Source organism: Branchiostoma floridae, chromosome 5 (genome assembly GCF_000003815.2).
Source record: "Branchiostoma floridae strain S238N-H82 chromosome 5, Bfl_VNyyK, whole genome shotgun sequence".
Taxonomy (NCBI): domain Eukaryota; kingdom Metazoa; phylum Chordata; class Leptocardii; order Amphioxiformes; family Branchiostomatidae; genus Branchiostoma; species Branchiostoma floridae.
Genome location: NC_049983.1, coordinates 6,503,578 through 6,525,670, shown reverse-complemented (window position 1 = coordinate 6,525,670; position 22,093 = coordinate 6,503,578). Strand labels below are relative to the sequence as shown.

The 22,093-nt window shown below is 40.9% G+C and overlaps 1 protein-coding gene across 5 annotated transcripts; it reads right to left on the bottom strand.

Moving 5' to 3' along the window:
• Nucleotides 1-1,848: 1,848 nt before the first annotated feature.
• On the bottom strand, nucleotides 1,849-18,666 carry LOC118416044 (isocitrate dehydrogenase [NAD] subunit gamma, mitochondrial-like). Of its 5 annotated transcripts, none has more exons than XM_035821095.1 (14): nucleotides 18,545-18,666; nucleotides 17,933-17,992; nucleotides 17,197-17,220; nucleotides 16,394-16,491; nucleotides 15,558-15,673; nucleotides 14,850-14,904; nucleotides 13,048-13,110; nucleotides 12,623-12,692; nucleotides 11,929-12,062; nucleotides 11,270-11,372; nucleotides 10,761-10,907; nucleotides 10,041-10,135; nucleotides 8,001-8,061; nucleotides 1,849-2,905 (listed from the first exon to the last, which is right to left on the bottom strand). In XM_035821095.1, exons 1-14 carry the CDS (start codon nucleotides 18,620-18,622, stop codon nucleotides 2,813-2,815), a joined length of 1,197 nt encoding a protein of 398 aa, XP_035676988.1. In that variant the 5' UTR covers nucleotides 18,623-18,666; the 3' UTR covers nucleotides 1,849-2,812. The 5 variants fall into 5 exon arrangements, with proteins under 5 accessions (XP_035676988.1, XP_035676986.1, XP_035676987.1 ...); XM_035821093.1 differs by lacking the exon at nucleotides 14,850-14,904 and adding an exon at nucleotides 14,576-14,639; XM_035821094.1 differs by lacking the exon at nucleotides 14,850-14,904 and adding an exon at nucleotides 13,632-13,692.
• Between the last annotated feature and the right edge of the window lie 3,427 nt (nucleotides 18,667-22,093).

Here is a 22,093-nt window from a genome sequence, read left to right as displayed (position 1 = left end):
ACGGTCCAGGGATGATGAATACTACCTACAAGGGGCCCAATTGTTTTCCGAGCAAGGAAAACAAATCTAGAGAAAACCATTTAGTGCGGAAACAAAGGAAAATCGCTTTAGTGTGGTTCTCTAACTTGCCACACACATGGTGAAACAGGCTTGATCATATACATGTACACACAAAAACATACACCTAACGCTTGTTCATTGGGCAGTAAAGAAATTGTCTTTACATAACTTTTATTTGATAATCCCCGTGACTCCCTTGAGACCTTTGCTCTTGCTACTGTTCTGGCAGTCTCGGAGATGCGAAACAAATTGTTGAGAAACGCAAGTGGTGAAGTCGCCTTGAAAACAAGACGTCCCTGAAATCGCCTGTGAAGAGAATACCTAAAGGAAAGTAAGCGGATATTGTGTAACTTAAATCCAAGTCTGTAGAAAGGTCGTCTCTACTTCATACTACATGTACCTTCGGTTGTTGAATAAAAGCGAGAGTTAGGAAAAAAGGAATGGGGTGGTAATTTGCCAGAAGAACTTGCAGCTGTGCCCCCTTGTCTGAATTGTTGATCTATACATTTCTGTTGACTACATAGCTACGTTTAGCATGGGGTAAAGTAAAATTTATCTAACCAACACGGAATCTAACCAACTAAATTTTTGGCTTACTCCATCAGCCTTGTTCACGGAATGGACGAGTGCAGCTTCCGGAACGTGACGTCAGTATAGATGGCCATGGTGACAGGTAACCTGTGTCGCCCCCCGTCTCGGTCCAACGTTGGACGGTGAGCACGGGCTTCTTCACTCCTCTTGCATAGGAATCCGGATTTATTGAGTCCAAGAGGATATTCACTTTGTCTTGGGTTAGATAAAGGCTAGTTTGCTCAATGATAAAGTTTACCAACACAGATGTTAACACATGTATAGTAATTAGTGTAGCAAGATGTCTGAAAGAGGCTATTGACAACATGAAACTTACAAATTAGTTGTAGAGGGCTGTTTGACCCTGACACTGGTAGTTGGGAATTGGCCAAGAACTGACAAGTACATTTCATTGCCAACCTGCGAACTTGACCTTGCAGAAGATGAGGAGATAAGGGTCGATATTAAACATTCCAGCAAACATGGACTTGTCAGAACGACACTCCACACCTGGTAAAAAAGTACCTGAAGCCTTCTATATCACATATTTCCCTAGAAACACGTAATTTTTTAATGCTAAAATGGCTTTGATCCAATTCCAATCCCCTCCTACACTCCAAGCATAGGTTAGGCTCCAGCTTGTTTATGTCTTTTTATATGAGGCATTTTTATTGGGCTTTCTATTTCATCTAGTTTTCTTTCGGCCAGGCTGACAAATCAGAACGCTCAATAAAAACACCTAAATAGACATCCAAAACAAGCTGGAGCCTTACTTCTTACATCTGTCTTTTTTCTTGTGCCAAAAAGAGGGTGGTCAAAGAGTCATACTCTCTCAGGATCCCCCTTGGCCATGAATTCAGTATTGCATGTTTACCCCATGGCCAACAGAGTTCTAAGCAACCATGTTGTGAAAACCTCCTTGCTCCAAAATTGCAAAGCAACCACCTGCATGTACATTTAGGTCTGTGAAATCCCAATTATCTATGGGTTAGGCTTTACTTTGCCAAGAGACCCAGATGTGCCAAGTTTGTTAACACCTTCAAGGTTAGGCATGTTGAGAAATACTAGTATTCCTGATGGAGTTGACAGCATACACTCAGCTGCCAACTCAAAACGTGCTATAGGATCTGAAGAACTCTATAACACCAAAAATAATATATATAGGTGAAAGTTTTAACCTAACGTTGTGCTGATTTAAAAAAAAAAAACTCCAAGGGATATCATCTCAAAACTTTATGTGCAGAAAGGTCATGACCTTTATGGACAAGGTCAACAGCAAGGTCATGGGGCAACACGAAAATAACCAACTCCAGGTTTGAAACCCAGTTTGGGTCCACTTTATTGACATATATTTATGTCAATGCCCTAAAAAAGGTGAAACAGCTTTAGAAATAGTAGAACTTTGACAAACCAATTTTGTCCAAATGAGTTTGATACTGAAGAACACCATATTTCTTTCAAATACATGTAATATTTAAAGCATTTTGCTGGTAGTCACAAATAACATATGAATACACAATATCTCGTATCTTGTTGCCCTCTATGTTCAACAGATTGCACTCTTACATGACAGAAAATAACTGGCTAACATTCTTGTCTTTATGAAAACCAGTTCAAAACCTTGTACGTACATGTATGTCTTAGTCAACATCATTCAACACTGTGTTGGCTCCAGTTCTCATTAAATATTAGAGATACACAAATAAACAATGCACAATTGCAGATATGTCAAATTGGTTCCCTTGAACTAATATAATGAACAGTCCCATTCGAAAAAAAAGCATTACTCTTTCACTGTTTTTTGTAAAAAATTCCACAACAATTTCAGATAAACACTGAATACATTCCTCAACTGTAAATGAAAGGACCATTCTGAATAGCATAATCATGGAATAGTTTACTGCACTTGGTGAGTGTATGAAGTCAGATCCTTACGCAAACATGTTTCTGATAAAGGTGCTTAGAGCTTGTTGCTGTTGATGTTGTAACTCCTATAAAAACATTTTCTATCAAATGAACATTGAATCCTTTCAGTAAGATGTTTACGACTAAGTTTCAAGTGTAATAAATAAATTACTAGTACAGCACTTGGTGTGTGTATAAATGTCAGGTCTTAGGGAAAAACAACAGGTGTTCAGAGCTTGCAATTGGCTGCCTGATGTTTGTGATGTTGCAGAGGTGTTCAGAGTTTTGCTGCCTGTGCTTCCACCTCCTTCACCACAGTCTGCACCATGTCCACTGTGGAGTGCTGACCACCCAGGTCTGGGGTACGGATCTGTGGAACACATAGGAATCATCAACAGAAATTCTTTCTCTTAAAAGTCCCTTAATCAACTTTCACTAGAGGCTGCAACTGTGCTGCAACCAAAGATTGCTCAACGAATTTCACAGAAAAAGAACAGATTTTTTGTGTATTTTCTTGTCTTCTAATCATATTCGAATTATAAAATCAGGGAGGGAAACAAATTCAATTTTGGTGGCTTATGGTTGACAAATTCAATTTTGGTGGCTTATGGTTGCCCTGCAATGGCAAATAATGGAAAAGGGACTTTAAGAGGTTTTACAAAGTTAATTCTCCTGTTTGCTAATCATACATTTTGCACATTCAGTAAACGTCGGCTCAAGTTTGTTTCAAATGGTTTCATAGTAGAGATGAGATTGTCATCATTTGTTTTAACATTTGTTTTTCTTTTTTCACCTTTAGAATGAACTGGTAATACCTTGTCTCCAAGTCAGTGCTAGCAAATTTATAGTCAAAGTTTACACACAAAGACAGAGTGAGTACACTTAATGTGTATTCAATTTGCCATTTAAAACCACATAAAGGCCCCATGCCCTTGACCCTGAACTCCATCAAAACCACTAAAACACCACATAAAACTCAATCTACCTGATAAAAAACACTATGATCTAATCTCAATAATCTAATAGATACATAAAAAGCGTCGGCAAACTAGTTGAAGAATTTTGAGGGCAAAAATACTGCAAAGCAATGGAGAAAATAACAAGGTTTTCACCTCTCTACAGACCAGATTTAGACCCACATTTATGCTCACCCCCCCACTGACTACAAACTTGATCCCTTCCTGTTCCTAACCTAGAACAGCTTCCTATGGGACATAATGGTCTACTTCATGTCTCCTTATAACAACTTCAACATGGAGGGGGCGCAAACAAATAATACAGGGGCAAGGGCAAGTCAAGGTCATGACCACCTAGCGACCTTTGACCGGGAAAGTCTCTAGGTATTGTTAAAAGTCTTCAAGATGGGAGGTCTCGAGTGAAGGTAGAAATGGAGATGGAAGGGGTGTGTGTGAAATAACTGTGATTCTAAGAGAACAGCAGTTGAAGGGAGTAGAGAAAGAGAATCTGTGGAAAGTCAAAGAAATAATGTGTATTAGCCAGATAATAAAAGACACAAACTAAGACAGAAATATACATCCTAAGTTATGTAGAACAGGAAGAAGCGGAGGCCTTTGTCATGGGACAATTCTGAGCTCAAATGAGTGAGAGCCTGAGAGAGAGAGAGCCTGAGAGAGAGAGCCTGAGAGAGAGAGAGAGAGCCTGAGAGAGAGAGAGAGAGAGAGAGAGAGAGAGAGAGAGAGAGAGAGAGAGAGAGAGAGAGTGACTTAGCCAGTATGAGTGAGAGAGCAAGCAAGCAAAAAAATTTCTTGATCATGCCTCATGAACTTGGCAAATGGAAAAGCCCTAAGACTAAGTATACACATACAACACCAGTGTTAAGGTGTCAGTGAGGGTTGCTAAGGAACCTTCCCTGCCCAGGATTACACTTATCTCAACACTATCAGCCTCTACAGCTGCACACAAGATGTGTGAGAGGATGTAAGTCTAAGCACTGCATACCAGTCTCTGTGTGAGATGATATAAACATGTCACTTCAAATGTAGCCACTATTTACCAGGACTGGGTTAGCTTTAGAAGATACAGAAGTAACGGTTCAGACGGAAACCTTAAAGGAATTACTGGGAAACAAAGTTTCTGACAACACAGTCAGTCAAGATCTAGCTCTGAGTGTACTGCATATGAGCAACTTTGTGAGGAGAAATAAAATTGTATTGAAATGTATTCTCTATTTACCAAGATTGGCCAACAGAGAATACAAGTTGTAACAACATGTTTTCAATCATATTTATACTAGTGAAGGTTCACCTCTTGTTATTTTTTTTGCAGCAGCTGTAAAATTCCAGATGTATATCATAAGCTCCAGGCTACAGAGAAGTTTTAGGCTATTGACAAGATTATCCTGTAAATAGCAGAAATGTCAGAAAAGGAAGAAGCTTTATAATCATGGTAATACTTGATTGGCTTTTGTAAGATGCATCTTACAATGGCATTTTGATCATACATGTACATGTACTTTGATACTAACAAGAGGCCATTTGCCAGTACCAGGAACAAAACAAGTTCAAAGCTCCTGCCAAGATGTGGACTGACATGTGCGGATCTTATTTGGTGCCACCCTGCTGGTTTCCTCAGGGGCGACAACAGACCCGTACCTGACCTTTGACCTTTCCTACACAGGGATACCACCTCTACAGCAGTCCTCAGATGTTTCCTCCACATGTACATGTATACCCAGAATATACACAAGGGGATGAACAACATTTCCTAACAAAAGCCTATTCACTTCGACTGTACCACTAAGGGAAGTTCGTGTTTGGCTGCAAAAGTTGACTATCATGACTTTTCCTTTAATTGATCAGAAAGTCAAACCTAACAATCTACTTAATTCACAATCTAGTTTGTTTTAATCTATATCATCTAACTCTTACTTGTGATCATCAGGCCATAAGTCATTTTTCAATAGGTAAATATTCTTTACCACCTCCATGTAAACCTATACCATTACCAGTATGTATTTCTTTTACCTTTGTAAAGTATGATTTTGTCAGCGTTCGTGTATCTGTCTGTCCGTCTGTCAACACGATAACATAAGAATGCAAGTGGATTCTCGCGATACTTTGTATGTGAGTAGGTCTTGATAAGACCTAAAAATTATCAATTTTTGGACCCCTAGCTGGCTTCACATGGTACTGCAGCCAAACTACTGGTTTTGATATCTCGTGTCTTGGATATGCTGTATTTGGTCATCACTTTTCAATGGTAGATAGCTCTAGGGAAGGAGAGATAGTCGTGCTAAGGTTCAGGCCCCGTCTGCTTTTTTTGAACAGCTGGTGCCAATATTTTGTTTCACAATTGTTTTGGAAAAGAATAACTCAAGAAGGGGTTGACTGATCATGATGATTTTTGGTTATGTGTTGCTGTCTGAGATGAATCAAAGCTAAATCCAGACATAAACCCTGTATAAGCTAATGACACACCAAGTGGTCATAGGCACCATCACTAGGGATTCTCCATCTCTCCTGGTCTGCAGTAAATGAATCCCCTCTAACTCCTTCAACATGTTCCTCCTCCTAACAAGTTAAGGTGCCACTCACCTCTGGTATCTGGTGTACAGAGAGGTGCCACACTAACTAATCTAATTACCTGACAATTTGGTGCCCTGTCAATCAACTGGACCCTAGTGAGGATGCTGCTAGTTATATACTAGAAAGTGCACCAGGCTTGAAACATAAAATTCTTAGAATGCTGCTGAAGATGTTTCCTTGGAATGCTAAGACAAGTCACCTTTTAAACAAGCTGTTAGGTGGCCACAAACCCACACCATGTGCATGTTCCCTACATTAAAAGCTATCTGTCATAGAAAAGACAATAGTAATTCAAGGACAAAAGATACAAAAATGGAAGTTCTGCTGCAGTACCAAGGTCACACACTGGGGGGTGGGGATGGCATAATCAACCCTGACTACGTGTACAACTAGCTGCTAGGAGGCCCCAAACCTATGCTACTGTTCCTTATCAAAAGCTATCTGCCACCAAAAAAATCATGACCACAGAAAACCAAGGACAAAAGATACAAAAATGGGAAGTTACAAGGCCACACACCAGAGGACATAATCAACCTTGACCTTCTTCTTCCCATCCCCTATCCACAAACCAAATATTATCATAATCTATCTATACTGACCGCAAATATCCAGAAACGTAAACAAACATCTAGACATGCAGACAGATTTATATATATGCCAAAACGATACCTCCTCTGTTCATGGAGGTAACAACCCATGTTGCCTCAGTATACAGCTATGTGCACTGCACAAATAGAAGTGAGTTTAAGTCCGAGAGCCAACCCTAATCTTGCGCACCAATCAATCACAGCTGTCACAATGTATATATACACTTAAAGGGTAGATCCTCACTGAACACCTGTGAAAATATAACCCACACAAAGCCTGCGGAAAGGCCAGCTATGTTTCCTCAACACACCCAGAAAGGCACTCGTCTCAAAACAACTGGACTAGAACTGAACTTCAAACAAACAATGGTGTGTCAAGGAAGTTTGCCTGGTCACAGTGAACACAAGGCAGGAAGGGTGTTCACTCTAAGAAAGGATGTTGTTTTCTACATGACTTCTTTTGAGGATTTCAATGCTTTATGGTTATTTTCTGACCATGTTGAACAAGTTGCTGTTATTTCCTGATACTGGGATTTAATTTCGCAGTAGGGAGGAAATGGAGTGTTCACGACAGTTTTAACTTTTAAGTTTAGGGTTGAAACAAAGGGGTAGGAGGATAGAGGATTCATTCATTTTTGCGGTGGTTTTAAAGTTCCCAGCAAAAACATTGGTGAGCATTAAACCACTGCAGAAATTTCTGAATTTACAGTAATCACAACGGTTCAATTTCAGTTGAACCTTTGTGAAGAAAGCCCTGGGAAAAAGTATTCTCCAAGCAGAGGTTTGGCCCAGCTTGTTTTCGACATTCTCCAAGCAGAGGTTTGGCCATGGCTTGTTTTTAATGTCTTTTCAGGAGTTTTTATTGGGCTTTCTAGTTTTCTTTTTGTCCACTAGACATCCAATATACGCTGAAGCAAAACCTCTGGTCCGAGAGTAGGAAGAAAGCTCTTTTCCCGAAGGACAGAAAAAAAAGCTCTTGAAAAATGTGCCAATTTCCGCTCTGGCCCCCACGTTTCTGCATGGAGATTAACCGCATCCCCCCAACATCCTGGATACAGTTTCACTGTCACTATGATGGTTCCCAACACCTGATCAAACTGTCTGTATCCGCCTGACTTTGACACTGATCTTAAACATGTGGAAAGTATTTCAGACATTTGCCAGGTCTTTGGGCAGCAGTAGCCCAAGGGTTTGGCATTTTTGGCACTGGAGCAGCAAACTGTGTTTAATTCTTTGGGTTATCCAGGAGCCTTCTGAATCCAAAGCAAGATAAGAAAAAATGCAGCATGATTTTCATTCAATGACATTGGTGCATGAAGATTGTGTATCTTACCTTATCGTCTGCCAGAGCTTTGTAGACAGCATTCTCTATCAGACTTGCATACTTGTCCAGCCTGTATAACAAGGGCAGAAACAAGAACATGTAGATTTGGAAAGGCATTCGTTATACACTTACCCGGTAACACTTGTGCTACAGTTCTTGAACTATGCTGAGTATCCTTCTACACTATATCTTTATTTTTTGTCAGGACCTGTATGCCTTTAAGAGTCAAATATATCTTTAACCAGATTACGTATCTATAACTTAAAAGTTATTCAGATTTCATAAATTCTTTCCAATTGAAAGGGATCCATATCATCATATCATATGATTCAACAGGTTGCTACCTCAGGGGAAGGAGTTTCGCCTCCAATTGCAAAGGGGGTACTGTTTTAGGTTGTGTTTGTGTGTTTACACCTATAACTCAGGATCCTTTTAATGTCCTACTTGAGGAACCTAACCAAAGCTAGGTACTCATTTTCACCTGAGTGAAGTGAGGAAAGTTGTGTAAGGTGCCTTTCCCAAGGGCACAATGTGCGAGCATATCAGGGGATTCAAACCCAGGACATCTGGGCTTTGAGCCAAACACCCTACTATGGGATGTAAGGTTTCCCTCCATCCACACCTGCTGTCCCCATAGTTGATCTGTGAGCAGCAGGGTTTATTTATCTGTACCTTACCTATCCCAGCAGGCCTCACCCCAGGGTTGGGTACACAAACTTGTACTGGGGGATCTCATGACAAATCTGTACCCCTGACACACTACCTAATAAATACACCACATGGCTAGGTAAACTCTTTACACTTTTACTGCAGATCATTAGAGTAAATAACCATATATATTTTAGGCTAAGGCTAAAATGACCTAAGGCTATGTTGATTTGATTATATGGATGACAACTACAAAACATATGCGAGTGTGCCAATAAAATGTTCGGCCAAAGAAAAGCCTTCATTATGAAATCTAATTGGTCAGGAAGGTTTAACAAAAGACTAAATACATAGGGCATGGTACTGTACCGAACAAAAGATAATTCATTTCTGGTCTTTCACATCTTCTTCCTTGACTTTGAAATTAACTTGTCATTCTATGATACTGCTATCTGTTCATACTGATATTTTTTGTTTAATTTTCAGCAAATATTTGCTCATTTTGCAGCTGCTTTATATGATATGCAGTTTGGTGGAAAACTGTTTGAAAATTGATGTTATCCATACAATCAAATTAGCATAGCCTAATCTGTATACTTACGTGTAAAAAAGAAATGTGAAAAAAAAATCTTGAATAAGAAAACAAAAAAAAAAGGTGATGCTACAACAAGTTCCCGACCTTGAAAACCGTAAGTATACTTTTACATGTACTTCAACACTGTGGTGCATTAACCAACAAACATGTCCTCTTGTAACCTGTGCTGTGTTGGATCCATTTGGCAGCTCCTGTGTTTGTTGATGTTTCTGGTACAGCCTGCTAGTTAGCCAACAGTGGTGAGCCCAGTGGAAATGTAATATGTTCTGTGAGCTGCCCCTTGGCACACGTGTGATGTTCTGGGTGAACTGGGCTTGTGTCTAGAATTTCCTACATTTAGTTTGGACTCCATGGAGAGTGCTACTTAAACTCTAAAAGCTTGTCAAGTTTATGACTGTTAGTTCAACAATTGTTATGTTGTGAGGACTATAGTGTTGCACAGTTCATAAATTGTGGGCCTGGATTTTTCTTACAATTCTTTGCGACATCAAATACCTGGGCTAGTGGCTGAGAGGTCAAAGATTCTATTCCTAGCATTTCTGGCTAGACTTTATTGTTTTTTGAGAAAGACACTTCATACTTCTTCCTCACTAAACCAGGGTGTAAATCTAGATGATGACTTTGGTTGGGGAGGTAAAAGGCGATGGGAGGAGAGGGCCTGAAAAGGGCTATGGGATTACTCTTGCCTGTACCTATACCTACATGTATACCTTTCATGAGCACAAACAGTAATGGTATCGCGATGTGAAAAATCTCTATAGTTACTAGGCTAAGCTAAGGGTAATGTTACTGATAGGTCTCCCTACCCGAGGTGCTCCAGCATAAGTGCACTAGCCAGCAACATGGCTGTGGGGTTAGCAACATTCTGCCCTGCAATGGACTTCCCTGTGTTCCTGGTGGCCTAGGGAAAATAACAACAACAGGATGGTCATCAACAACATGTCTGTCATGTATGACTGTCAAAATATACTACATTTTATCATGTTCTGTCTACAACTGGTCAATCATGTTGAGTTGAGGTACAAAATGAAGGTCATCAACGATTTTGAATAAGATGATTTGGCCACCCACACCAGTGACTTAACCCAATACATGATATTACACTTGTCACAAAAAGTTTGGAATGTTAACTTTGGTTGATGATATTTCCATAGTTTACACATCAATTTCAACGTATAATGTATCAACAGAAAGCAGGTGTGAATTGCTTTCCTATGGTAGCAAACTCATTGTGATTGTGAACAAGTTAACTTTTCCCACACTTGTGGGTATCATGCAAATGGTCATACAGCGCCTCCTAGCTGACAATTGAAGTACTGCAGATTGATACATAACACTACAATACAATATACATTTGTATGTTCTCTCAAGATAAAGGCTACAGGCAGTTAGAAGTCAGGCAAGGTGACTACAGCAGTGTACGTATGCATCTACATGTAAGTCCTCAATCACTTCTTATTACATTTTGAAAGTACAAATCATACATATGCAATAGTCAACAAATCAAACAGAATGAAGAACTCAACTGTTTCGAAGACAGCGTACTCCTGTCCAATGTTCTCCCCAGGCACGAGCCCCGGCCCCCCCACCAGCCCCGCCCCGATGTTACTGATGATGTTCCCGTACAGGTTGGGCATCACCATCACGTCAAACTGCTGAGGGCGAGACACCATCTGGGACAGAAAGAAAAGGATCACACTGTACATATTTGTATATCGTGAAACTTTCACAGAGGTTTTATTTTCACAGCTTTTGAGGCAATGTGTATCAATGGTGGCACCACGACTATGTTTTTTTCAATTTTATTTACTTAAGGTTCACCACAAAACAAGGCATGGAGCCACTCAAGCGTTTTAGGTTACAGTACTGGATTCTGAAGAAAGATGTTTGTTAACCCTTGACTTGAAAATTTGTGCTGTGTGGTTGCCATAATGCCGTACCATTTCATCATGTTGCTTGGGAAGCATTCTGTCCTCCTGACGAGTCCCTACACTTACTACGGCCACTTTTATCAGAATTTATTTCCCAACCTTACCTGCATGCTGCAGTTGTCAATGATCATGGACTCATACTCAATGTTGGGGAACTCTTCTGACATCTTCTTGCAGCACTCCAGGAACAAACCGTCTCCCATTTTCCTTCACAACAAAAAAGTCACATATATCTGTCACACTCATTCTCTTACACAGAGACTCTCCCACAGTCTATGCATACAATATACCTTGGGAAGACTGCTAATACCCAAGGTTTGGCCTCTAGGCAGCTGTCAGCCAATCAGCCAAATATTTAATATAGTATAGGTGATTTTTTGTTTGGCTGACAGCTGGTTAGAGGCTATGGCTACAAAAGTGGAAATCTCAGCCTGGTTTGGCAGCTACATGTATATTGTATAGGTTGACGACAAGGTTCTGTATAAGAAAATGGTATCACCAAAATATCATACACTTAGAATATGTTATACAAAATAAACAAATTGTGATAATAATCTTAGATAGAATGAAAGTGAATTCATACCAAAAAATAACTTTGCTACTAAATTGTAATACAAAGTCACATACATGTACAATTGTCCTCAGGCTCCACAAACTAGCTAAATGATCAATCTGGTCTTCACAATATGTTTAAGTAGGCAAAATATTACTAAATATTAACCTACTGACATTGCAAGAATTGTTGCAAAGGGATGTTTCTTACATGATGTTTGCCTTGTGTACTGCCGTCACCTTCTTCCTGCCATGTCTCTGGGCGTACTCAAACGCGTATCTGGCAATCCTCTCCGAGTTCTTGGCTGTGATGATCTTATAACTCTCCACAACGCCAGGCACATTCTGGAAAAAAGTTATCTCATTAATTTTTCCATTTTCATATTAAGAGAAATGTTCGTGTTCATTTGTTTTTTGAATTTTTTTTATTCATGAGAAGCTCACATTGGAACTTTTCATTGAGGTCATGAAGGAAGGTTAAGGGTCAGATAAAATATATCAGAGATACAGATTACATTGAGTCCTGTGTCTTATCTGTTGGTTGTAAGACCCTTGTAGAGCCTATAGGAAGTGGCACATACAGTAGGTCAGCAAGTTCCCCTGCTGTTTCAGTAGCAGGGTATGTTTAGAGGGAGGGGTTGCTAGTGCTTCCCCATTGATATGCTTGAGTCACCTCCTCAAATACAGGATCCCCATTTTACATCCTTTCCAAACAGCATGTGCAGCCCCAACCAAGATGCCCTACCCAGGATTGAACAGGGGCCTCACAGTTACCAAGAGCCGTAAGGCTGCTACCAGTTGAGCTATAGGGACATCCCCACACATCAACACAGTAATCTATATACTTTTCCCAATATGGTGTATTTTAAAAGACATTTTTATTTGTTAAGATAGGTTTGCATTACCTCATGTTCCAGACTGGTGTATTCTCCCTCAGTGTTCTCTCTTATGATCACAATGTCAATGTCACCATGTCTGAAATACAAGCGTGCACAAAACAACTATTATCACAAAAAAAGGAGAAGAAAATACTTAAGTTGAAGGGATCTTTCTCTAGTTTTTAGTTAAAGTGCTATGCATACACAGTCTGGTATTTCATATTTTATCAATGTTAAGATAGGGAAAACATCATGTTTATTCTTCTACTTCTTTCTTCTTCTTCTATTGAGTATCACAAGTTTTCACATACTGAATCAGGTCCAGGTTCAGGTCCGGACCTGGACCTGATCCTCTGGACCTGAACCAGACCTGGACCTGAATTTTCTGTACCGGTACCCACCCCTATTCTGTATTGTTGCGATAGTTTTGAATAGTTTCAGACTAGAATCACCTTGAAGGCAGCCCAGGGAAGGTTTTGCACCTCAGCACATTAGCAAACAGGTCCAGCCTCACTCTGGAAGGGATACAAAAAACAACAACAGATTAACTCATTCAATAACATGTGGGAAATAACTCAGAGCTTTCTGACAATATTACCACTTTTTGGTAACAAAAACTTGCACAGTATCATCCTAATGCTAACGTTTTTTGTCTTCAGTTTAGAATCTGAATTTGAACAAGTAAAATCAAATAAAAATACAGTAGATGTGGTACTAGAACTCCTTTAAAATTAAAGCTTTCATACTTCATATATAGGGCCATATTTATTTTTAGACAAGTTAAGAAAAGAAGAAAGACTCAGAAAAATTACAAGTACAAAAGCATTTTTCGCATCCTTATAATGCAAGCTACTAGAAAGGGTACGTCTCTACTATTACTACTACTACTAGAATCCTTGAGACTATATATGTCAACTTCATCAGTCTACAACAATGTTCGTATATCAATCATATACTAACGTAAAGCATGCAGCATACAAGCATACAACATATTTCTGGGAAAAAGAAGACAAAGCGACCGCTTGTCCATGCATACCTGACCGCTACATTCCGTGACACACCAAACGAAGGGTCGAGATGTAGCGTCTTAAGTCCACCTACGATGCAGCGTACATTCCAAGTGCACATCTCATTATTAGCAAAATCACACCAAAGCAAGTGCCTGGTGGTTAGCAGTGAGGGAGGAATAGGCAGCCTATATCTACATGTATGTGTGCTTTCCAAGCAGAGGTTTGACTCCAGCTGTTTTCTGATGTGTTTTTTTAAGTGTTTTTGTCCGCTTGCCGGTAGACATGAAGAAAAAAGTTAATAGTAATAGTAGTAGTAGTAGCAGCAGCAGTAGTCGTAGTAGTTGTAGTATCCAGTATTTGATTGGTATACTGCTGCTTGGATCTCTGACACAGGGGTAAGCAGCAAAATAGAAAGCTGAAAAAAAGAAACGCCTAAAAATACATCAAAAACAGCCAGAGCCAAACCTCTGCTTGGAGAGTAATGTATGTTTGCATGATGCCAAATATGTTACCTTTATATTGAAACTGGGAAATGTTAAGACTGTGTTTTTGTTAGCAATGGATGTTGTGAATAATTGTTCCCCATTTCAAATTGCTTTAAATTTTTCATTGCCTTTCACTGAACTGCAAAACAGCATCTTTTAATCAGTAAACGTCAGGGTGTTTGCTTGTTGTAACTGAATTTTTCCTTGACAGCATTAAAAACAACTTTTTTTAAAATGAATGTACTAAACTGAATACAAATGTTTTATGGCCTAAGAGATGAGGATAGCCTTGAAGTAGCCTTGTTATTGTTTTCATAAATCATGTCAGTTTTATCATGGAGAAAAGATAACATATTCTGGCACAGTGGCTGGGGAAGAAATGGTTCAAAGGGAATTGCCAGACTGCACTGCAGCATCAGTACTGGTCAGGCCAGGCAAGAGCACCACCTAGCAGTCTACACGAGAAGTGCAAGCTAGGGAAGCACCTGACTTCGACGTTCCTGGATTTGAACAAGGCCTGGGACATATCATGTGGTGTTTCAATGTTACCTTGGGGAGGGGGAAAAGACGTGTTAGCCGGAGCCATGAAATGAAATGAAACAAAAAGGAAAAAAGCAGGATTTAAAGAAGCGCAGACGCAGGATTTAGAACAAGCACCAGCACAAAAATGAAGACGCAACCGACAGCAAAACGGAAAAACATACAAGCAGACACCATATATAGTACACACAATGCAGAATAGGGTAGGGTTTTTTTCACCTGATGGTCATGTTTCTGGAAAGAAGATCAGGCATAGGGGGGTGGAAGAAGTTGCCTATAGAAATATGGGTAAGTCTGAGTTTTTTTCGATCTTGTGGTATGGGTTTTGCATGGTATTAATGTCAAACAAATTTACAAAATTTAGGATATAGGATAATTTTTCTCTGCAGGACAATACAAACCTATGCCTGTGCATAAGAGTGTAAGTACAATGTAAATTAGTTTCCTATGTGAATTTGGTATCATCGTCATCATTTCAATGCCAAAGCCAAATTCGGAAAAATAAGTTGTTAAGTTAAAAAACATCAATTTTTAACTGAAAGGATCTTTGGTTCTATAGGCAGGAAATTCTGGTAGGTTTTTTACAGTCAATATAAAACTGATACAACACATAGTGGACAGTAGCTGGAGCCAACATAAACATATAGAGTTGTGTTCAAACACAAAAAACAAATCCATGTACATTTATGACACCAATAACTCAACATTGATTCTTTTAAGACTAGAGACAGAAGCATGTGGCATTCAGCTACAATCAAGAACATCATGATATTGAGATTGCTCTGACCATAGCATCTTTTACAATATTGACAACTATTTTGATACTACTTGGAGTTGCTACTATCCTGCCTATCATCAAAGAAAGGACATAAATAATGTGATACAAGTTGACATGATAGCTTTGGATGATAAGACAGAGACACCTACCCTTGAGAGCCACCCCGTTCCGTTTGATAGCAGTAATGGCGTTCTCAATAGCCACATCATCTCCCTCCTGAGAGGTGATCTGTACCTCCTCAAAATCTACAGGTACTCCTGCATACCTGTACAGAGATATTACCATCATTATCATTATGTTGTATTGTATCCCTATAGTTGCCCAATACAAGACAGGGATTTGCCATGTTTCCCATATCCGGGTGAATGATGTAAATCACCATGTGGCTGATACAAGATTGAGTGTTTACAATCAGCATAGTACAGAGTTGAAACTTTGATCCTACACAAAGTTTAAACATCAAGTTTTTGACTGCAGGACAGCAGTCAAAAATTCAATGCACGATTTTTTTGTGTACTGGCATTGAGATCCAAAAATGGTTGCATGCTTCTGTGTGCTGAAAGGAAAGATACCAATGTTACTTGTACTTTGTACATTATTGCAGCATTTCAAAATACATGCAGTGTGTAAGGAGCCAACTGTTCAAGATGCTTTTGATCTTTCCTCAACAGGGCTCGAAATACCGCCTGCATGTGCAGGTTAGTGCAGGTAGAATTGGAGCTGTGCAGGTATTTCTGGTGTCTAACTGCATCTAACCTGCACTGGTCCATGTACTGAGTTTTACACATAAATGTCCTATAATGTAGCTGTATATGGATTGTTACTACCTGCAATGACTGGTACCACCATTAAGTATAAAAGAAAAAAAATAGCAATTGTCAATGTTGCCTGCACCAGTGCAAATGCAGAAAAAGGTATTTCGAGCCCTGCTCAATAAAGATCTCTTGACCCCTTGAGACATGATAAAGACATCTGTTTTAAGTACCTGAAGACGTCCTTGACATGTGCCATGAGTTCAGGCCCGATGCCGTCCCCTGGGATCATGGTGACTGTGTAGCGACCCCCATACTTGGATGACGCGCCCTGTAGACAACAGTGTTTGATGTTAATACATGTACTGTTAGACTTATCTCCAAGCAGGTATAGAAAGGCAAAATCTGAACTCTTTTCAACATCCCAGTTTTTGGAGTAAAGGCCTGCTTCTCGGCAGAACTGAAAACTTGAGATTATGTTAGATTTTGTCTTTTTATACATCTGCTTGGAGATTTGTGATAGACTGGGAAACAAGGCTCATGTGTGGAGTTTTTGTTTGTCAATTATCTCGTCAGAAAGAAGAAATGAGTTTTCTTCTGTTCATGAAAACTTATGACTAATTTATGAAACTTTTAACATGATAGAAATACTATAATAAAAGTTTCTAAAAAATAGTTGAAAAAACATTGAACTGAAACCATCATTTCACAATGAAAAAATGGTAAGATGATACATATTTCTGTCATTAACATCTGAGTAAAAATATTGAAGAGTTATAATGAATACCTTGCAGCTCTACTCAAAGAGAAAAAAACTTTTTTCATTTTTATATATGATCTACATGTATGATATATGCATAATAATAACTGACTTCTGCAACCAAACAAAACATTGCAAGAAGCAGCAAAAAAAACTGAAGCCAATAGATATCATAAAAAAATAATGATTGTAAGATATACCTGTGGAGCAAACTCTCCAGTATAACAAAAATGGTGCAAAATCATTGAAACAAAACTGTTTGCTTTTCATACTTACAACTGTAGCAAGCTGTTGAGAATACTATTGAAACGGAAGGGAAAAGCAAGAGCATGTGCATGAGATGTGATAGAGAAAATCATGTCAGTCACCCACATATCAAATCTAAAATAAAAAAAGGAAAGCCATCCAATGGCAATGCAAGAAACTTTGCTATTGTTAGTATATAGACACAAGGTGTTATTTACAGTAATTTATAGAGGCTGCAGTTGCAGTTTATTACATGAAATTAATTACAAAGTGTACCACATACATGTACAATCCTTGAGTTATTGTACATGTTAGTTGGTATAGAAGGAAAAGTCTGAATGAACAGAATTAAACAGCATTTAAAATACTACATCACAATTTTCAGAAAGTAGTTCTAGTAGATAGATGTGCATGAACATTAAAAAAAAATTAAAAATTAAAAACTTAAAAAATCACTGAAGACAATATCATGCTGTCATTGAAAACACTATCTTGTCAAGAAACTATCATTGTTATAATGTCAAGAAAGAGAAATATAAAGACCAAATTTCAATGATAATCACTTGCAAAGCTCATATACAGCTAATTTGGTGTTGTGTATTATTTGGGACCAACTTGGTCATTTAGAAAACTATATCTTGATAGTGACACCAGAACGACCCTAACTATATGCTCTTGCCACAGTCTCAGGCCATACAACTTCTAACTCGTGAGAGATGACATTTCTCAATAATATTTTGTTGGCAGATTTTTGCAGGATACTCACGACAGCTGCACCACTGTGGAAGTCCTTAGTCTGGAGACTACTAGCACATGGTGCTGTGGACTGTTCAAAACACACACACACAAATTATGAACAAGATGTTTATAAAAGCGTTGTAGTTGCAAGTTCTGTCAAAAGTTCTGTTGCAAGTTCTGTTAACCATCTATGTCTATGTCTATGTCTATGTCTATGTCTATGTCATGTGTCTATGTCTACGTCTACTTCTACGTCTACGTCTACGTCTATGTCTTTGTCTATGCCTATGTCTACGTCTACGTCTATGCCTATGCCTAGGTCTATGTCTTTGGCTCTATGTCTATGTCTAAAAGGGGGCTAATAGAAATAATTCATCGCATGGCATACGTACAATATATGGTAACAGATCATAGCACAGACTGGTAAGTACTTTCCATACTAAAATACACCATCCATGTAAGGTACTCGCATGTTTACAAACGCAGTGAGACGACCTCCATTTGACCGTCGTCTGCAACTAAGAACTCATCTTCGTCCCGATATTATCGCTGCTTTCTGATAAACTGGGCCGTTTTTAGAGCTAAAAACAAGCACCAAACGTTCCTTGGACGTTGAAAAAGGTAATCTGAGCGATCTTACCCGGCTGAAGGCCTTGACCGCTGCGCTAGCAGGCAGAGAACGGCAGAGGACAGAACATTTCTGCAACACGGACGCCATTTTGGGTCACGGCTGTCATGAAAGGTCACAATCGTCCGTACCACGGTACTGCAGCGGCTTCTAGCGGAAAAAGACTAAACTGCAGATGCAGGTAAATTTATATCTGAGCGGCTCCAAGAACTACACAGTATGGCTATTTATTCTGTTCGCCCATTGGTCCGATAGGGATGACGTCACTTCCGGTTACCAGGTATATATAGAGGTGCACACCTGAGCACAACGTGCATGCTGCCAGATTCCCCGACCACGTCTGGGTCCACACTCCACCGGCACCGCCGAAGCAAACATGTCCAAGCTGAAGATGCCGACAGGAGGTTTGCGTTAGTTCCAGCGCCCAGAGACGGTCGGTCTGGGACGCCGAAGGGACCTCGAGGGTTTAGCGGTATCGCCGGGTCGGTGTACGGGGGACGTTGGTCCCCCGGAAGGTTTGACGAGATATTCTGTGTTCTCTCGTGTTTCAATTACCGTGTGTGCTTTCAGGAGTGCAGAGCTACATGTACCGTCCTCGTTCTTGCTGTGCTGGATGCCTGGAATTCTGAGGACCGGCTGTTTGTTCTAACATTTGCATTTCTATCGCGTATTCATATGTATGAGCTCTTAGCGGCTCGGGGGAGGATGGCCGCCTTACACCATTTTTCGTTTTACAGCTTCAAGCCTCTTATCCTAGGCCGGGTCGAGTTTAGGACGCCTTTAGTTCACGCTGGCGTTCTGTTCCGCGTGGAGCTGAGTGATTCTTGTGTGATTTCGTGACCTTGTGTATGTTTTAGCAGCGTTCGACAGCCACATCCAAGCAGATAGTTGGCGCCCACATGGCAAGATGGTGGTTCTATGAAATTCCTTTGTCCTCGCCATGTTTTTTGTACCCTTTTTTCCCCTACGAAGGAGACCTGTGGGTGTTGGTTTTTAATGCTGAAGTGTGGAGCAGAACGAGAGTTTCCAGATTTTTATGTCATTCTCTGATTTCCGTGAAAATTTTCAGGCAGGAACAGGGGACGACGATGGCATGATCCAGGAGGCAAGATGGCGACCCCCTGGTTCTTTGTTTTCAGGAGTTAACACCCCTCTGAGAGAGCGTGGCGTGGCGTTCAGCCAACCCATCTGAGCTTGGAAGGCCGCAGTTGGTACGATTTGGTGTCATTTCCGTTTTTTTTTTTAGCCAGGTAGAATTTTTCTTTTGCTTTCCTAGATTGAACGTCGAGGCTGTGTTTGGGGTTTTCTGCTACCATTTGTTTTAGTTTGCATGTGTATGAGTGCGTACCTGTAAGGTGTGGTGTTTGAGTTGTGGACACGCGTGGCCCAGATAACCTCCCGTAACGCGGCTCGCTCGCATGTGGAGGCTGGGCGGTGTGAAGATGCGTATGTCTGTAGACTTGTCTGTCTGGGACCGGACCTGTTGCCGGGCGCCCGTCCCTTCCCATTGTCTCATTGTTCACGTGTTGTTCATGCAGGTTTGACGCTCTCCCCCTCCAACAACAGGGACGCGCGGGACACACCACCACCCAGAGCCGGCATAGCCACCCTCAACCTCGCCAGATGTGCGGCCTGATAGGACCCGTTGGTGGCCTGCACAAGCCTTAGCAGCAGAGAGGGCTCAAGACACGCCGGGAACCTGTTAGCCGAATAGTTAGGCTGTGATGTTTTATGTTGTGAACCATGTTCTTTATGCCGAACATAGTGCTACAAGGGACAGCGGTCAGAGGATCAGGGTCGACTGGCGCTCCAGTCCCCGACACCGCCCAGCCCCTGCCGGTCAGTTCAGCTAACCCCGCCGACAACTCAAGGAACTGTAAGTCATTTTCCCCCTACTTTTCGTAAATAGATTTTGACATGTCGTTCTCCAGTGCGATGGGGTGCCGCGGGATGCTGGAGGGTTAGGAACTAATCGAGCAACCCTGTTTTGAGATTGGTCTGACCAAGAACGTCTTTGGTCTGACGCCGTTTATAGCACGGCAAGATATCATTCAGTGCGATGGGGTTCCGCGGTAAGCTGAATGACCAAAAAAAAAAAAATGTGCAGTCTTTCTTCAGCTCGGTGTGACGTTATCCAGTGCGAAGGGCTCCCGCGGAAGGCTGGACGATCCGAGAAATTGTGTTCTTTTAATCCTTTTTCGTGATTTATTGTGATATCATCCAGTGCGAAGGGGTTCCGCGGAAAGCTGGATTCTTGGAAAACCCTAAAAGTTGTGTACGCTCTTGTTTGACATTTGGCGATTTTATCCAGCGCGACCGGTTCCGCGGAAGGCTGGATAACATGCTATGCGGGAGTGTGTAAGGACTTGGTCCGGACTGAGGCTTGGTTATAGTGTTTGTGGGACACGGGCATAAGGAATGGAGTGAGCAATATGTTTTGCGTTTTTTTGTTGAAATTGTGCGCATAGGATCTTGTTGTTTTTCGGAACATTGCGGATTTTGCCAGATGCACTAGAGAGCTCCCTTTATGGGACATCAGAAGGGCGTGGTTCCAATAGTTGCCGAGAAGTTAGGATAGCATTCGAAGAATTTTCATTCCTTCCTGTTTTCGCTCAACTTTTGTACGTGGAGAAATTTAGGTCGGTATTCTCGGCGTTGATTTTCCCTCAGTTTTCGAAGCGCGCGCTGCGGCCGATTAGAGTGGGTAAACGTTGTTTTGACGAAGTTCAGAGAAGAACATGATGAAGTGTGGGGGACAAGTCGAGAGATATAAGAAAGGGATTGGATGGGTAAGGGGAGAGGAAAGGTGAGAGAGTGATGATAAGGACGGGAAGACGGGATGAAGATAGGGAGTGATTTTAACAGTATTCAGGAAGAGGAAAGGAGCGAATAGATACCTTTGGAAAGTATCATAGTAGGGAGGCGACGAAGTGAAAGCAATTGAATGCCGGAAATAGGTAGGAGCATAACAGCCAAAGAGGGCTGGGGCAAAGACGGCAGTTTTCCGCATCACTTCATACCGGAGGATCAATGGCGAACAGGACAAATAGGATACTATTTATTCTGTTCGCCCATTGGTCCGATAGGGATGACGTCACTTCCGGTTACCAGGTATATATAGAGGTGCACACCTGAGCACAACGTGCATGCTGCCAGATCCTCCGTCCTCGTCTGGGGCCTAAAGCGAACCCGCCCACCCAACCCTCGACATGTTCTCGCTTCGGGCGGTGCTGGGCGCCCGCTATACGGCGGGCGCATTAGCTCACAGACAACTTTAGGCTTCAGACGGCAGTTTTCCGCATCACTTCATACCGGAGGATCAATGGCGAACAGGACAAATAGGATACAATTTGAGACACGGATAACCCATTGTAAAGAACTTGGTACATGTCCTGTGGTTAACATTATAACTGTTACTTACTTAGGATGTTCTATAACATTAACTTTATAAATACAAATAGCCAACACTAACGTTAGGATTCGAGTAGCTTCTTGTTTACAATGTTTAGTCTGTGTAACACAAACTCCGCTGTCCAGGGCTGTAACTGGTCCCTCCCCAGG

Coding starts and splice junctions, on each gene's coding strand:
- LOC118416044 (XM_035821093.1), bottom strand. CDS start 18,622: ATGGCGTCCGTGTTGCAGAAATGTTCTGTCCTCTGCCGTTCTCTGCCT. Junction 17,221..17,932: donor TCCACAGTGGTGCAGCTGTC/GTGAGTATCCTG, acceptor CCGTTTCAATAG/TATTCTCAACAGCTTGCTAC. Junction 16,492..17,196: donor CTCAACAGCTTGCTACAGTT/GTAAGTATGAAA, acceptor TGTTGTCTACAG/GGCGCGTCATCCAAGTATGG.